The 13,591-nt window shown below is 38.6% G+C and overlaps 1 protein-coding gene across 7 annotated transcripts in view; it reads left to right on the top strand.

The window, feature by feature from the left end:
- The window catches only part of WDR20 (WD repeat domain 20), a 41,544-nt gene that overhangs the window by 23,318 nt on the left and 4,635 nt on the right, over window positions 1-13,591 (top strand). For 2 of the 7 annotated variants that reach the window (XR_010623025.1, XM_065750123.1), the window contains exons 2-3: window positions 1,097-1,279; window positions 6,081-7,358. The exons of 2 other annotated variants lie outside the window; for them this stretch is intronic. Coding sequence is in view for 4 of the 5 variants with exons in the window: in XM_065750123.1 (XP_065606195.1) it covers window positions 1,097-1,279; window positions 6,081-7,358 (1,461 nt within the window). In the remaining variant the exon portion in view is untranslated. Of the gene's footprint in view, window positions 1-1,096; window positions 1,280-6,080; window positions 7,359-9,646; window positions 10,614-13,591 lie in introns of those variants that run through there. 3 more of the 7 variants (XM_065750131.1, XM_065750139.1, XM_065750143.1) reach the window with 3 other exon arrangements.

Raw genomic sequence — 13,591 nt, 5'->3', positions numbered from 1 at the left:
CCTCTGACTAAAAATACTGTAAACTCAGATTTAGAAACTCGGTCTGAAATCACAGCTGCATCTGAAGTCTGTAATATTATCTGCAACTTTGTAATTACAGACTCTGAACCTAGTAAATAGAGATTCTACAAAAAAAAAGAAAAGGTTGAACCTGATGCTATATGATCGTGCATAGTAAACGTGTGGGTTATAATCTCCGGATGATGAAAGATTAGGGTGCCTGTTCAGAAGTGATACAGGGATAAGCATGGGTTACACAACTGAGAGCATTTTAAATTACTTCTGTTTCATGTGATTCTTCAGATGTTTCAGTGCCGGATCTTCAGTGGTTTATGATGAAGTTCTCTTCTGTTGGCACTTTTTGTCTAATATCTGTCTGGATTGTTCATTAAATAAAGTGGATATATTGACACACAAAAATAATTTTTGGCTGTAGGTACTATAAGGTATTTTCACGTGTAGTAAGTCAGTGTCAGAAGTGCATTCATTTTTGTAGCTTAACAAATTAAGAAATGCTTTATAATCACAGTATCAACGTTCCAAATCATTGTTCCTAGAAATCTCTCTCCTTGGATCTAGTCAGTCTTTATTTATTTATTTAAATACTGATACCGATGTTAATTTTGTGAGAGGATGCACTTACTGTACAAGGATTAGCACGTACTATTTTTAATGGGCTACCAAAACCGGTTGTAATTGATACTGAGAAAGCTGCTGCTAGAAAAATAGGAGGTACGTTTTCTGAGTGATGGGATGGTGCTTCTGGCAGGAAAGGCCTTCTGGGAATAGGCTGATCTGGAGGACTTCAGTGGAGCCTTTGTGCATTGGTTGTCATTAGTTTGTTGTATGGTATAGTTCCAGAGGCTGAGTAGGTGCAGTGTTTAGCAAACTTGAGAAACATGGACGTATTACATTTTATCAAAAGGTAATCCTTCTAAAGACACGTTTTGATGTCTTCAGTAAATACAGAGCTGCATTTTAAAGTACAATTTTATGACTGCGTAAATTGTTGCTTAGTATAAACTCATCTGTAGATAGAACTCGTGTGTGTATACATTGTGATAAACTGTTTTAATTCTGTTTGCTCTTTTTGCAGGCTGCGGACTTGAGTAAACCAATAGACAAAAGGATATACAAAGGAACACAACCTACATGCCATGACTTCAATCACTTAACAGCCACAGCAGAAAGTGTGTCTCTTCTAGTGGGCTTCTCAGCAGGCCAGGTCCAGCTTATAGACCCTATTAAAAAAGAAACTAGCAAATTATTTAACGAGGAAGTAAGTAGAAATCTTAATGTTGTTGCATGCAATGTATTTCTGATATGAAAGATCCTCGGAGTTCTATAGGTGGCTTCGTATGCCTGTATAGCTCATCATTCAGTTACTGCCTTTTGTTTTCCAGATGCTTTGTTGCTTTAGATTCTTAAGCAATTATTATTCGTGAAGGAGCCTTTTGGGATATAAGACAAAAGAAGTTAGGACTTCTTAGTTTGAGTGATGCTGTAACAAGAGCTAATGACAGTTAGTTAGCTGATTAGAAAAAATATCTTCACATCTAAATGTTGCTGTGTGTTCTCTACAGACAGCTGTTTCCGGAGGCATTTAGAAGAAATCACTTGAGCCCTTTTTTAATATGTTAAAGTCAAAATATTACATCCTAATTAAGGTAAAATACGGCTTTTTATGGCCAGGAAGCTGTCTGTATCAAGGATTCCTACAGGCTTCCTTAGGGAAGACCAGGATATTAAGCTGAATGCCGCATAGGGGAAGCGGAAGGCTCACAAGGGCTAGGCTGTGTGATGTTCCTGGAAGAATCTCCATCTGTGCCAGAAGGAAGAAAATAGAAATAGAGGGAGTGCTAAGATGGGCAGTGGACTTAGGTCAGTTTAACAAGACCACTAGCTCTCACTGTCTGGTAATACTGGTATTCTTAGAAAGGTAAGTGAATGGGTATTTACAGGGGAAGAGATCTGTAACTGATAAAGCATGGGCAGCATTTTCCACAGAAGATGAGTTAGAAATTATTTATTTGTTGCTGTTATTTGTGTTTTAATCCAACTGCAGGTAATACGTGAGGTAATCACAAAGAGCTTCGCAGGTGGCTTGTTGGAGTTTTTTTTCTTTTCTGAGACTTCAAATCTGGATAAGAGCTTTGCAGATTAAGTTAAGCTTTGCTCAGCTTTCAGGCTGAGAAAGCGTATCTTTCCAACCTCAGGGAGTTGCTTTCTTTCTCTGTGCTAAGAAAACTGAAGTACTGTTCTCAGTGGGGTTGTTTTATAAATAGAACTGTCTGATTCCTCCTCAACTTTCTTAAAGTAGCTACAACTAGATCAGAAGAGGAGTGTTCTTTGTTCCAGGCCTTTTACACCTGTTCTCTCTGCTTGTGTTAAATGGCAAACATTGCTGGAGAGCCTTCTAATTCTGCACGGAACATTCTTTTTGATAGAAACCACTGTATGTGTTTCTTTTAATGTTGTCCTTTTAGAAATGGTGACAACAAAAACTATCCTTCACCACTGGGAGTGCTGATGTGGATGTGAGCAAGTAACTTGTGTCTGCACAGTTCTGATGTCATCTCTGATAGCACCATAAGTGTTAAAAATGGTGGTGGAAAAGTATAATAACTAAAATTTCCTTTCACAGCACAGTTGCCACTCTTGTAGCTGACCTGTAGTTGCCTTAAGGAACAACTTGTGCTAAAATATCTTACATAAAAATCAAATGCATTTTTACGTGCTTTGATGTTTGCTGTCTAACTTTTACAGTGTAAAGATGCATTGCAGGCTGAATAGTTCATTTCGTATTCCAAAAGTGATAGAAAAACCGCAGCAACTTGACATTAGAAAAAACAGCCTTTTATGATATCCCCAGCAGTATTTCACTGTGATGGCAATGCATCCTCTGCCTGTTTGGTGGAAATTAAATGGTTCCTGTTTCCTACAACATTAGCAGAGATCTGCTTGGTGCTACCAGAACATACTTGTTTGTAGGTTAGAGTTGAAAGATGCATTCTTTTTTCTTACACTGATTTTTATCTGTTGTTACAACCAACTCCAAGATGTCTATTTTTAATCTGTCAGTTACAGTACTGAAATTTGCTATGGCTATGTTTAGAAATTCTAGCTTGTACCTAAAAACCATTTCAGAGAAACATTAGTGAGTGTTTATGTTTGAGTTGGTACATTTGCTTCATGATGAAAGTGCCTGTTGGATTTTGAATATATTTAGACTTCAGACAGCATTTGAAGATAAACATACCTTCCTAGGCAGAAGGTGATCTAAATGAGTGTTTACATCTTTTGACAGATTTAGCACTGGTGCTAGAATAGTAGAATTCACCACTCAGCCTGCTGTAACTTGGTGATACAGGTAGACCAAGGCTCTGTTTTGATTTATCACCTGTGATAAAGCAGTCAGGATAGCATTCAGTAATAAGTGATATATGAAACTGCATAACATCTTAAGACACAGAAGGTTGTGGAAGCTTGAGCAAATTAAGGCTATTGCATTTTACCTCAAAACTTTTTTTTGTCAATTCAGTTGATGTAAAAGAACTTGGAGAAGCTCAGGTGCCTGGTACTGTGTAGCCTGTGGCAGCCTGCCTCAAATGTCTGGTGTCAGTCATGATATTGCTTCTAGTTGTGTCAGAATCTAATTAGTGATGTGTTCCTTTTGTATTCCCCAAAGCAACCAGCTGTGGCTTACAGATGCAGTTGTTTCCTGTCAGTAGTTGGCTATCCTCAAGATAACCAGCTGAGCTAGGTTTCCTTTACCAGATATATATATATACACACACATATATATTAGCTTTCTACTTAAACCAAAGCCTTATGCTGCATCTTTTTCTTTATTAACTTTTCCTCTACTTGTGTTGCTGGAGCTTAGTGCCAAACCTTAATGCAAATGTCTTACTTGCCTCCATCTTTTCCTGCTTTCTGGCTTATGCCTGTAATTTTGTTCAAGGTTGTTCAAAACAGCAGTCAGGAAGTTTGTCTTCCTGGCTGGTGAGTGAAGCTCCCTTATTTCCTATTACTTCACCAAACTGATGACAAGCCCTTTATCCCAGCTGCTCTACTGATCTGTTTGATACTTCATTCTGTACTTTATTCTGTCATACTGATCCAGGTCTTATTTTCCCTCACTTCAGGTCTTATTCTGCCTCGCTCCAGGTGTGTGATCCCAGTTAAAAAACTTAATAATACATAAAGTCATAACTTCAGAATTTGAATCTTTCTACTGAATTTTAAAGCTCTACTGGTTGAGAAAGTAATGAATTGTGGTCACTTGCTATACGTATATTTTTTAAGCCTTTCTGCATCTTGTCTCAGACCAATCCGATTTCATTATATGTCGCAATCCTGTTTTGCTCAGAGCATTATCTTTGAGGTAAAGATGTTCAGGTTCGGTGAATTCTTCTGCAGTACTTTGTGCTGTGTAGCTCAACGTGAGTGTGAACTTAAAACACAATTTCCAATACAAAAGTTGAGTGTTTTGTGAGTAGAGATCTTATGTCAGGTTGAGCTGCTGTAGTACAGTAAAGCAAGCAGTTTCACTTTGTGCTGTGTTAGTGATTGCTTTGTAACAAGACGACTATTGCCTCAAGCTGGCTAGCCAGCCAAATATCCTTGTCTTTTTTTTACCAGTGTACAAAGTAGCTTTCTGTCTTAATGTTTCTGGTGTTGTTATTACTGAGATGCAAATGATCTATTTTAATGAGCATGTGACAAATTATTTAAAATATTATTAAAGAAGAGATGATGGTGGTGTTTTTAAAACTACCCAATTGGAGGAAAAGTTAACAGATTAATTTAGCTCTCAAGTACAAAATGAGAAGTTACACAGGACAGGATTACTGAACTTGACAGCAGAAAACATACGCTGAAGATTAGAACATAAAATGATCAGGTGCTGCTTTTGATAGTTAGAGGCCCAGAATATATAAAACTCAGTGTATTATCCATTATTGTTTTCTCTGTGATAAACAAAATAGCAAGGAATTTTTTCTTTGCTCTTTTTTTTTTTTTTTTTTGGGAGGGTGACTTTTGTAACTTGTTCTGGTATTTCTTTAGGCTCTTTGTATTTGCGTTCTTGTCTTTTGTATAGCTCAGCTCTACTTTCAGCCTATAATCAGTCTGTGCCAAATACAGACCTTGAATTTGCATGTAAAGAATTTTGTTCCTGAGTTTCCATTGAGTGATGCCATGGCTGACTGTTGATATAGATTTAGAAGACTACCAGAACTGTACTTGACTCTTTGAGTTTAACTTTACCTCTCAATTGTTAGAGCATTGAAGAGATGAGTTGGGGATGTTTGTTTGATGTGTTCATTGTTTTGTAATGGACTTTATTAAAATGCTTTTCTTTAAAGTTTACTACTTATTCAGGTGGTAATTGAGAGTATAGATGGATTCTTGGCTCATGAGCGAAAAATAATTGCAGGGTAGAGTTTCCAGGGTGGAAAGAATGTGTGCCTTCTGAATTTGCTGAATTATGTATATCTATTAACTCTCCAACCAGGGGACACTGTGTAGCATTTGCTCCCTACATCAGTAAGCTGGGAAAAGACATTTTTTCTTTTTTTTTCTTTCCCATTTCAGGGGTTGATTTTCTTTTTAATTTGTGATTTCAGATAAAGCTTCAGTCTGAACTTACTGCTTCTGATTTAGAATTTGTTTGTTCTGTAGTATAGAAGAGTAACAGCCTTTTTTCCCTCATTCTTCGTTGCTGGATTTTTGGTTTTGTTTTTTTCCTATACCATTTAACCTACACAGTGAAAAGGAAACTTGAGGACTCGTACCTTGAGATTCATAGCAAGAGAAAGGCTTTATCAGAGTGCGTTCTTTGCAATATGATTGGACAGTAATAACCTTTGGTAGCTCTTTCTCTATAAATAATTTCCTGTTAATTGCCTGATACATTTATAAGCATTTGTGAATGTAGTAACGTAGCTCTTTTCCAGAAAGTTGAATTGACTTTGCTTAAATTTTCTTCTTTCTTCCCAAAAAGTTCAGATTTACAGTTAATTATTAAAACTATACGTTTCAGACTTTCTGATGTGTATCTTCTTTGTTTTTCACAGAGACTAATAGACAAGTCCAGAGTAACCTGTGTAAAATGGGTACCAGGTTCGGAAAGCCTTTTCCTAGTAGCTCATTCCAGTGGCAATATGTACTTATATAACGTGGAGCACACTTGTGGTACCACTGCCCCGCACTACCAGCTACTTAAACAAGGAGAAAGTTTTGCAGTTCACACTTGCAAGAGTAAATCCACAAGAAACCCTCTGCTTAAATGGACAGTAGGTGAGGGTGCCCTGAATGAATTTGCCTTTTCCCCAGATGGAAAGTTCTTGGCATGTGTGAGCCAGGATGGTTTTCTTCGCGTGTTTAACTTTGATTCCGTGGAATTGCATGGTACAATGAAAAGCTACTTTGGAGGACTGCTGTGTGTGTGTTGGAGTCCCGATGGGAAATACATAGTGACGGGTGGAGAGGATGACTTGGTAACAGTTTGGTCTTTTGTGGACTGTCGAGTAATAGCAAGAGGTCACGGACATAAATCGTGGGTCAGTGTTGTTGCATTTGATCCATATACCACTAGTGTAGAAGAGAGTGACCCAATGGAATTTAGCGGGAGCGATGAGGATTTCCAAGACCTTCATTTTGGCAGAGATCGAGCGAATAGCACGCAATCTAGGCTATCCAAAAGGAACTCTACAGACAGTCGTCCAGTAAGTGTTACGTATAGATTTGGTTCAGTAGGCCAGGACACACAGCTCTGTTTGTGGGATCTTACAGAAGATATCCTCTTCCCCCACCAACCTCTCTCAAGAGCAAGGACACATACAAATGTCATGAATGCCACAAGTCCACCTGCTGGAAGTGGTGGAGCTAACCCAGGAAGTAACGGAAACAGTATCACAACACCTGGAAACTCTGTACCCCCTCCTCTTCCACGGTCAAACAGCCTTCCTCACTCCGCAGTCTCAAACGCTGGCAGTAAAAGCAGTGTCATGGATGGTGCCATTGCTTCTGGTGTTAGTAAATTTGCAACCTTATCACTACATGATCGGAAGGAAAGACACCATGAAAAAGATCACAAGAGAAATCATAGCATGGGACATATATCTAGCAAGAGCAGTGACAAACTGAACCTAGTTACTAAAACCAAAACGGACCCAGCTAAAACTTTGGGAACACCTCTCTGTCCCAGAATGGAAGATGTTCCCTTGTTAGAGCCTCTAATCTGTAAAAAGATAGCACATGAAAGACTGACTGTGTTAATTTTTCTTGAAGACTGTATAGTCACTGCTTGTCAGGAGGGATTTATTTGCACATGGGCAAGGCCTGGTAAAGTGGTAAGTTTTAATCCTTAATGCTGCATCAAAGAACTAGAACTCTGAATAGGTAGTTTTCTTGAGATATAAATGAATGTTGAATATAAAATTTCTTTATGCTTAATGTAAAAAAAAAAAAAAATCCTCAGAGCCATACTTTTGGATACTGCATGCCATATTTCTGAATGATTTGAAGTGTCTTGGATACAGTTATTAAGTATAGTTGCCTTCCAGCAGAAGAAATAAATACTGTGCATCTAAACTATTGATCAGTGTTCTTATACTTAAGCGTAACCACAATATGGTGAAAGCTATTTATGTAAAAATTGAAGTAAAACATGTCAATCACTAAAATAATTATATTTCAAGTGTTTTCTACAAAATAACTGCACTCCCAATAGCAGTAGCTTATAAAAGCTGCTGCTTTCAAGTCTAACGAGAAATGTGAGCCTCTGAAAAATTAAAACCAAAGTGTTTTATTCCTCCGTACTTTTCTGTGGTGGTCTGCCGTTCATGTAAAACCACTTCTTATTAAAGTGTTGACCATTCTATGAGCAGATTTGTGAGCCCATTACTGATTGTAGTTTATGCTTTTGAAATTGTGAAGCAGTACTGTCAAGGAGCTCTAATTTTAGCTGGGTCTTAGCGTATTCCTCGTCAAGTTAGGGAAAATTGTGCAGGCTTGCTCAAAGTAACTCCACTTCTGTGTTGCTGTCACTTCTGTTAGTCAACTGTAATCATCAGCAGGCTTGTGTTTTTAGATGGCCCCTGTCCATCAGCTGAACCTTCGTTAAAACGTTTTAACTTTCATTGCTAATACACCTAAGCACAGTTTTATTTGTGTTCTGTTCAATGTACAGCTAAGCTTGGAACGAAGCTAAAAGTGGTGATTATTTTATTAAAAAGTACCTTGTGCTACAGTGGCTGTTTGCCAGCAGTGTTTTAAAGGAGTACAGCTAGGAAAACATTGCAGAGCTGATCCCCCAAAAAGGGCCACTACTTCTGTGGAAGGTTTGGGAGTTTTGTGGCATGTAGATTGTCACCTGAAGGAAAAAACAGCTGCCAGTGTCTGAATAGTGCCACGTGGGGCAGCACAGACGAGCATCTGCTGGCTGTGATATTTTAACTACTTTGTTCATAAATCTCACTCTTGAAGTGGAGGTACTGTAAATACTTAACATTAAACACCACTCGTTTGTTGCTATAAAATTTTAAGTAAAGCTCAAGGCTTTTTTTTTTTAATATTTTGTATGTCATTCAGTTTCTCTGAGGTGTTCTAAAAGTGTCACTACTTACGTACGCAAAGCGAGCTACGTCCACTCTGCATCAGTGCATTTTTTAAGGTCATAACTGATGCTAAGAATTGTAAGAAGGGTGGAAGCTAGTACCTAACAGTGTTGTTTTTTTGCCTAAGAACTACAGCTCCAGCATTAGTTTAAAAAACAAACAAAACAGCAAAACAGCTCGACCTGAACCGCTTAATTCTAGTGCTAGTGCTAAATGAAAGAGAACACTAAAAGTTATCCTTTCTGTGACTCAGTGCAATTCATAAGTCTTAAGAATTAGCATTATACATGTACAGCAGTGCCTCAGATTTCTGTTGTGACCTATTTTTTCTTTTTTGTTCTAAAATTCCTTGGTGTGCTACTAAACGCTACGCTGTTAGATTTCAGTGGCTGCAGTGGGTTTTGTTAGACTGGTTGTAACTTAAACACACTCTTTCTTGTGTATTTACTTTGATTTGGAATATGACATTTCAAATATTTCAGAGATAAAGTATGCAGTACCAAAAATCAGGATTTATGTATTGGCCAATATGGAAAACTTTAATTACAGGTAAGTAATTTTCATGCTGAAGTTATCACTTTCAAAATCAATATTGCACACTGATGTAAATGCCATATTGTTTAGGAAGTATTTACTTCGAAATTTTCAAATGAACTTGTTTTTCTGATATCACTTGCATTTCTAGTGAGCTCACTCTGATGGTAAAAACTGAACTTGGATGGCATGTTTACAGGGGTTTGATAGGAAACTATTTGTGCCAGAAGGACGCTATGAGCATTCTTTTTGTTTATAGAAAAGCACTTAATTTTATTTAATGAGAGTTGTCGAAGTATAAAACACTCATGGTAATGTCTTTCTTACTGGGTTATATACCATGCATTTCTGTTTTGCCACCTGTTTTATCCTCGGCTATCCCATTACCCGGGGTTTAAAGCTGCTATTTCTAGTCTTCCTTTTGAAATATGGGTCCCCAGGTGATCTTAAAACTCCGTCACTTTTTTTTTTTTGTCTGCCAACTCTAGAGTGAAAGCCTCTGAATCTTGCTGCTTCTTCCATCATTGCCTCAAAAGGCCTTTCGTAAATTAATGGCACTGCCAGCCTAGGGAGAGAATGGGATGGAACACTGAAGCAGACCTGCAGCGTTTAATATAATTTCCATTGAGCCAGTACTACCTTTCCCTCATTCTTAATAGCCATCAAAAGGCACGCTGCCTAATTGCACAATGCATGACAAGGTCTCTGAATGTTGTGGTTGGTCTGGTGCTGCCCTTAGAGGGGGGAAAAATGAATCAATCCAGACATTTCTTTTCAGCTGTGATCCTCAGGATAGGCAGTGCTGTGCATACACAGTGTCCTCGCAGTTTGATTACAGGCTTCTCAAATCAGTATTTCGTGCATATAACATCATCATACCTTGAGCTTCCTCACTGGATGTGCCGTTCTTATATCTCACTTCCAGAACTATTATGCTAGTTCCCCGTCACAATGAGGTCAAGTAAATGGAAAAATTGTAATAAGAAACAAGTTGATCGAGACTCAGGGTTCATTACAATTAATTTTTTACTCATTTTTACTTAGCCTGTTTCTGAGACAAGGTTCAGGGTAGTAAGAAAAATAGGTTGCCTTAATGAGAGTGTGGACTTGCTTACCAACAGGTGACAATTATGTCTCCTTCTCCCCATTTATTTCCCAGCCCCCACAGAAAATGTAAATGGCATTATAGATCCGTTGTATTTATCTGAAAACGCAGGGGGAAAATAATCTTAAAGGAACCAAGGCAGACCTTGTGTCTGACCTTCATAGCTACTTCGGACTGAATTACAGGAACTGCAGCAGCCATTAAAAGCAAAGCAGCAGCAACAACAAGAAAAAACCAAAGCAGGAAAACACTAATAACAAACAACCCCATAAACAAAGAACGGAGTGGGGCCTACGTATGCACGACAAGCTTTCTCTGAACTCAGCAGTCAGAGAAACGCTCTGTGATCTCTGCTCTGTGATCTCTGCTCGACTTCAGGAGCTGTTCAGCACGGCGACTCAGCTCATCTGAATGAAAGCTGCTGCTGAGTTGCTTCCTGTGTCAGAAAGCTCCAGGGTGGATTGGGCAGAGCCACGACCGGGTGAAATGGCAGTGTATAACCTAGCAAGACAAACACGTTACCATCTTGTAAAACAAATGCACATGGAATGTATTTATTTGACTTCTTGTACAGGAAAATTTAGACTTAAATTATAACATCCTTGATTTCTCCAGTTAACTACAATTGTAGTACAGTATCATGTCTTAGTATGACTTCTGTTTTAGTAAGAGTACTTAAACATTCATGCACTATGTTTTGGGTGAGATGAGCAGCTATACATACTAATTCTTCCTCAGTGGAAAGGAGCATTTCATCATTACAATTGAAGTTCAATTGCTGGTATTCAAGTACTATCAAATAGATTTCTTTCAACGTGATACGGTATCTGTATAAACTTCAGGGACGATTCTAGTGAAACTGAAACACAGCTATGACTTCAGGTTGCCGTGCTGAAATATGAAGCTTTCTGTAATGTGCATAATAGCAAAGTTGCACAGAGCATCCCCGCGTTATCAGGGTGAACTTAAACCTAGTACACTGGCGTGATATTTATAGCAAGGTGTGTGTGTGTGTGCGTGTGAGGAGGTGTGACTAACGGCTCCAGGAAAGCCAGGAACGACCGCCCTGCAAAGGCTTTATGGTGAGGATGTCTGGACTAGGAAATAACATGACTTTTACTAAACACTTTTTAGAAGCCCCGTGTTCTGAATTACCACCTCTTACAATTCGGTTATGTACTTGCAATGACTGTATATGTCTGCCCCTTTAACAATATAAAGCTTCTAAATTAATATTTTAAATGCTGGCCTGCTTATGTTGCAGTAATAAAATCTGTGTCAGTTAATTACTGTCGATTTACATGTAAAAATTAAACAATCTTTTTTCTGCATTTTATGAATTCTGTATACTGGAGTTTGTTAAAGATTGACATGTTAGGTGATACTGTACAAAATTGTATTGACTACCTTTAGTGAAAATCGAAAGTAAAATTCATATGTATTTCCTTTTTACACTTCCATCTAATTTCTTGACAACTTGAATAAATTTCATAGAGCCTTTCTAACATGAACTATTGTTAATTTAACTGTTGCAATAATTAAGCTTTAAGAAGTATTGTTGGTATATTTATAATTTTAAGAAAATCATGTTTGTTTCATACTGCTTATTTTTAGCTGTTCTATTGTCACTGTTACAGCTGAAGAACTTTACTAAATACTTGACATTACAAAATAACTTGCTGGGGTTGTCCTCTGTATACTGATGTTAAATAAAAATGTGTGATTGAACTGTAAACGTAGATAACTTTCAATAGTCCTTCTCCACATTTGAGTTCTAATTCATCTTGCAGTCTGTAGGTGGTCCTTTGCTGTCAGTGTGCTGAACAAACGGCCACAATGCAAACTGTTAACTTGCCATGTTTTAAAGTGAGATGTTGATCACATCTTGTAACTGGCTCTGAGTAAATGTCTCCCTTCAGCTCAAGATAAAGCGTACATTTTGATGTTTAAATCTTGCTGATAAGGTCATGTCTTCTGATATATATACATATATATGAATATATAATTATTATTTTTTTTAGGATTAAGAGTAATGGAGTATTTATAAAACCATTTATCAACTTTGTTTGAACTCAGATTCAGTAAAACACAGACGTGGACGTGTCTGGGCTGGTTGTGCCCAGGCACCAAGCAGGAGCTGGGCTGCAGCATTTGCTGTTCCTTCTAAGGACTCTACAGGAGCTCTTTCCTCTGGACTCTGGTGCAGGGTACGTTGTGTATTCCAGTGTTAGACTTCAACATTTACCTAATAAGTGCTGAATCTACAGCCCTGAGGATGTGGCTTGCTTGGATGATTCATGTGTTTTTAGTCCAGGAAAGCCTTGACTGGTCTGGAAATAAGCTCATCTGAACTTGGACCGCTTTAGGTGAAGATGAAATTGTGCTTCATCTGGGTGGCCTGGCGGCGGCTTCGCCCCTGCAGCCGCAGCTCTGTGTTAAGCCCTGGAGGAAGCGAACAAGTGATGCTTACTGAAGTGTTTCAGAGGGAAGTTTTGGTGAAGAGCTTTCTTATCTGGGTCCTGTCTGACTGAGGTAGGGCTCTCTTCATCTCACAGGGGAAAGTCATCTGTAGACTAAAACTGAGGAAGTGCTCTCTCTTACGTGAACATAACATTCTGGTACCTGGGGAGGTACGGCTTGGCCACTTTGTGATGGCCTGTGTCTAGTATGTGTATTTGGGAACAGAGGACAAGGGAAAAACAACATAAATCTGCCCTGAAAGTGGACGCAGGCTGGTTACATCATGTGATGCAAGAGCTGTTGTTCAAACAACTAACCAAGATGAGCTTCCTTTAAGTCATCTGCTTCTCCCCCAGTTTTTCTCCTGGTTTATTTCAATGGTGTTATCTTCCAGTGCAGAAAGTTAAAACCTTCCTGGCAGTTACGGTTTGCAGAGGCTGCAGAGGAAGGGTTGTCTCCATGTGAGCCCTCGCTGCCTCAATGAAGCTGCAGTTCCTATTGACTGAGTCAAATCTGCTTTCTGCTGGCAAAAGCAGTCTGTGCTTTTCCCAGTGCACGCTTAGTTGCGTCTTACGCCTCTCCAACAGGAAAATAAGCAAAAATTCTTCCATTTGCCAATCAAAAACTAGTCTTGAAATAGTCTTGAAATAACCATAGTGATTTTAGCAAGATTTTTTGCTATCCTGCTAGTTTTCTAGCAGCTTTTCATTGATCGCAGGCAAAGTGGTGATGCATCTCTATTAGAAGAAAGATTCCTTTGGGTACGCAGAAGTGAGGCTGCAAGTGCAATCTGTGTGTTGCTACTACACGCTCTTAGGAGATGTGGTACTCCAAACGGTCTGAGAAGCTGTACTTTCCTATAGCACTG

The sequence above is a fragment of the Cyrtonyx montezumae genome, unplaced genomic scaffold (genome assembly GCF_038088225.1).
Source record: "Cyrtonyx montezumae isolate F1298 unplaced genomic scaffold, pur_monq_1.0 scaffold_10, whole genome shotgun sequence".
Lineage (NCBI taxonomy): Eukaryota > Metazoa > Chordata > Aves > Galliformes > Odontophoridae > Cyrtonyx > Cyrtonyx montezumae.
This window is presented reverse-complemented; position numbering and strand designations above follow the sequence as displayed.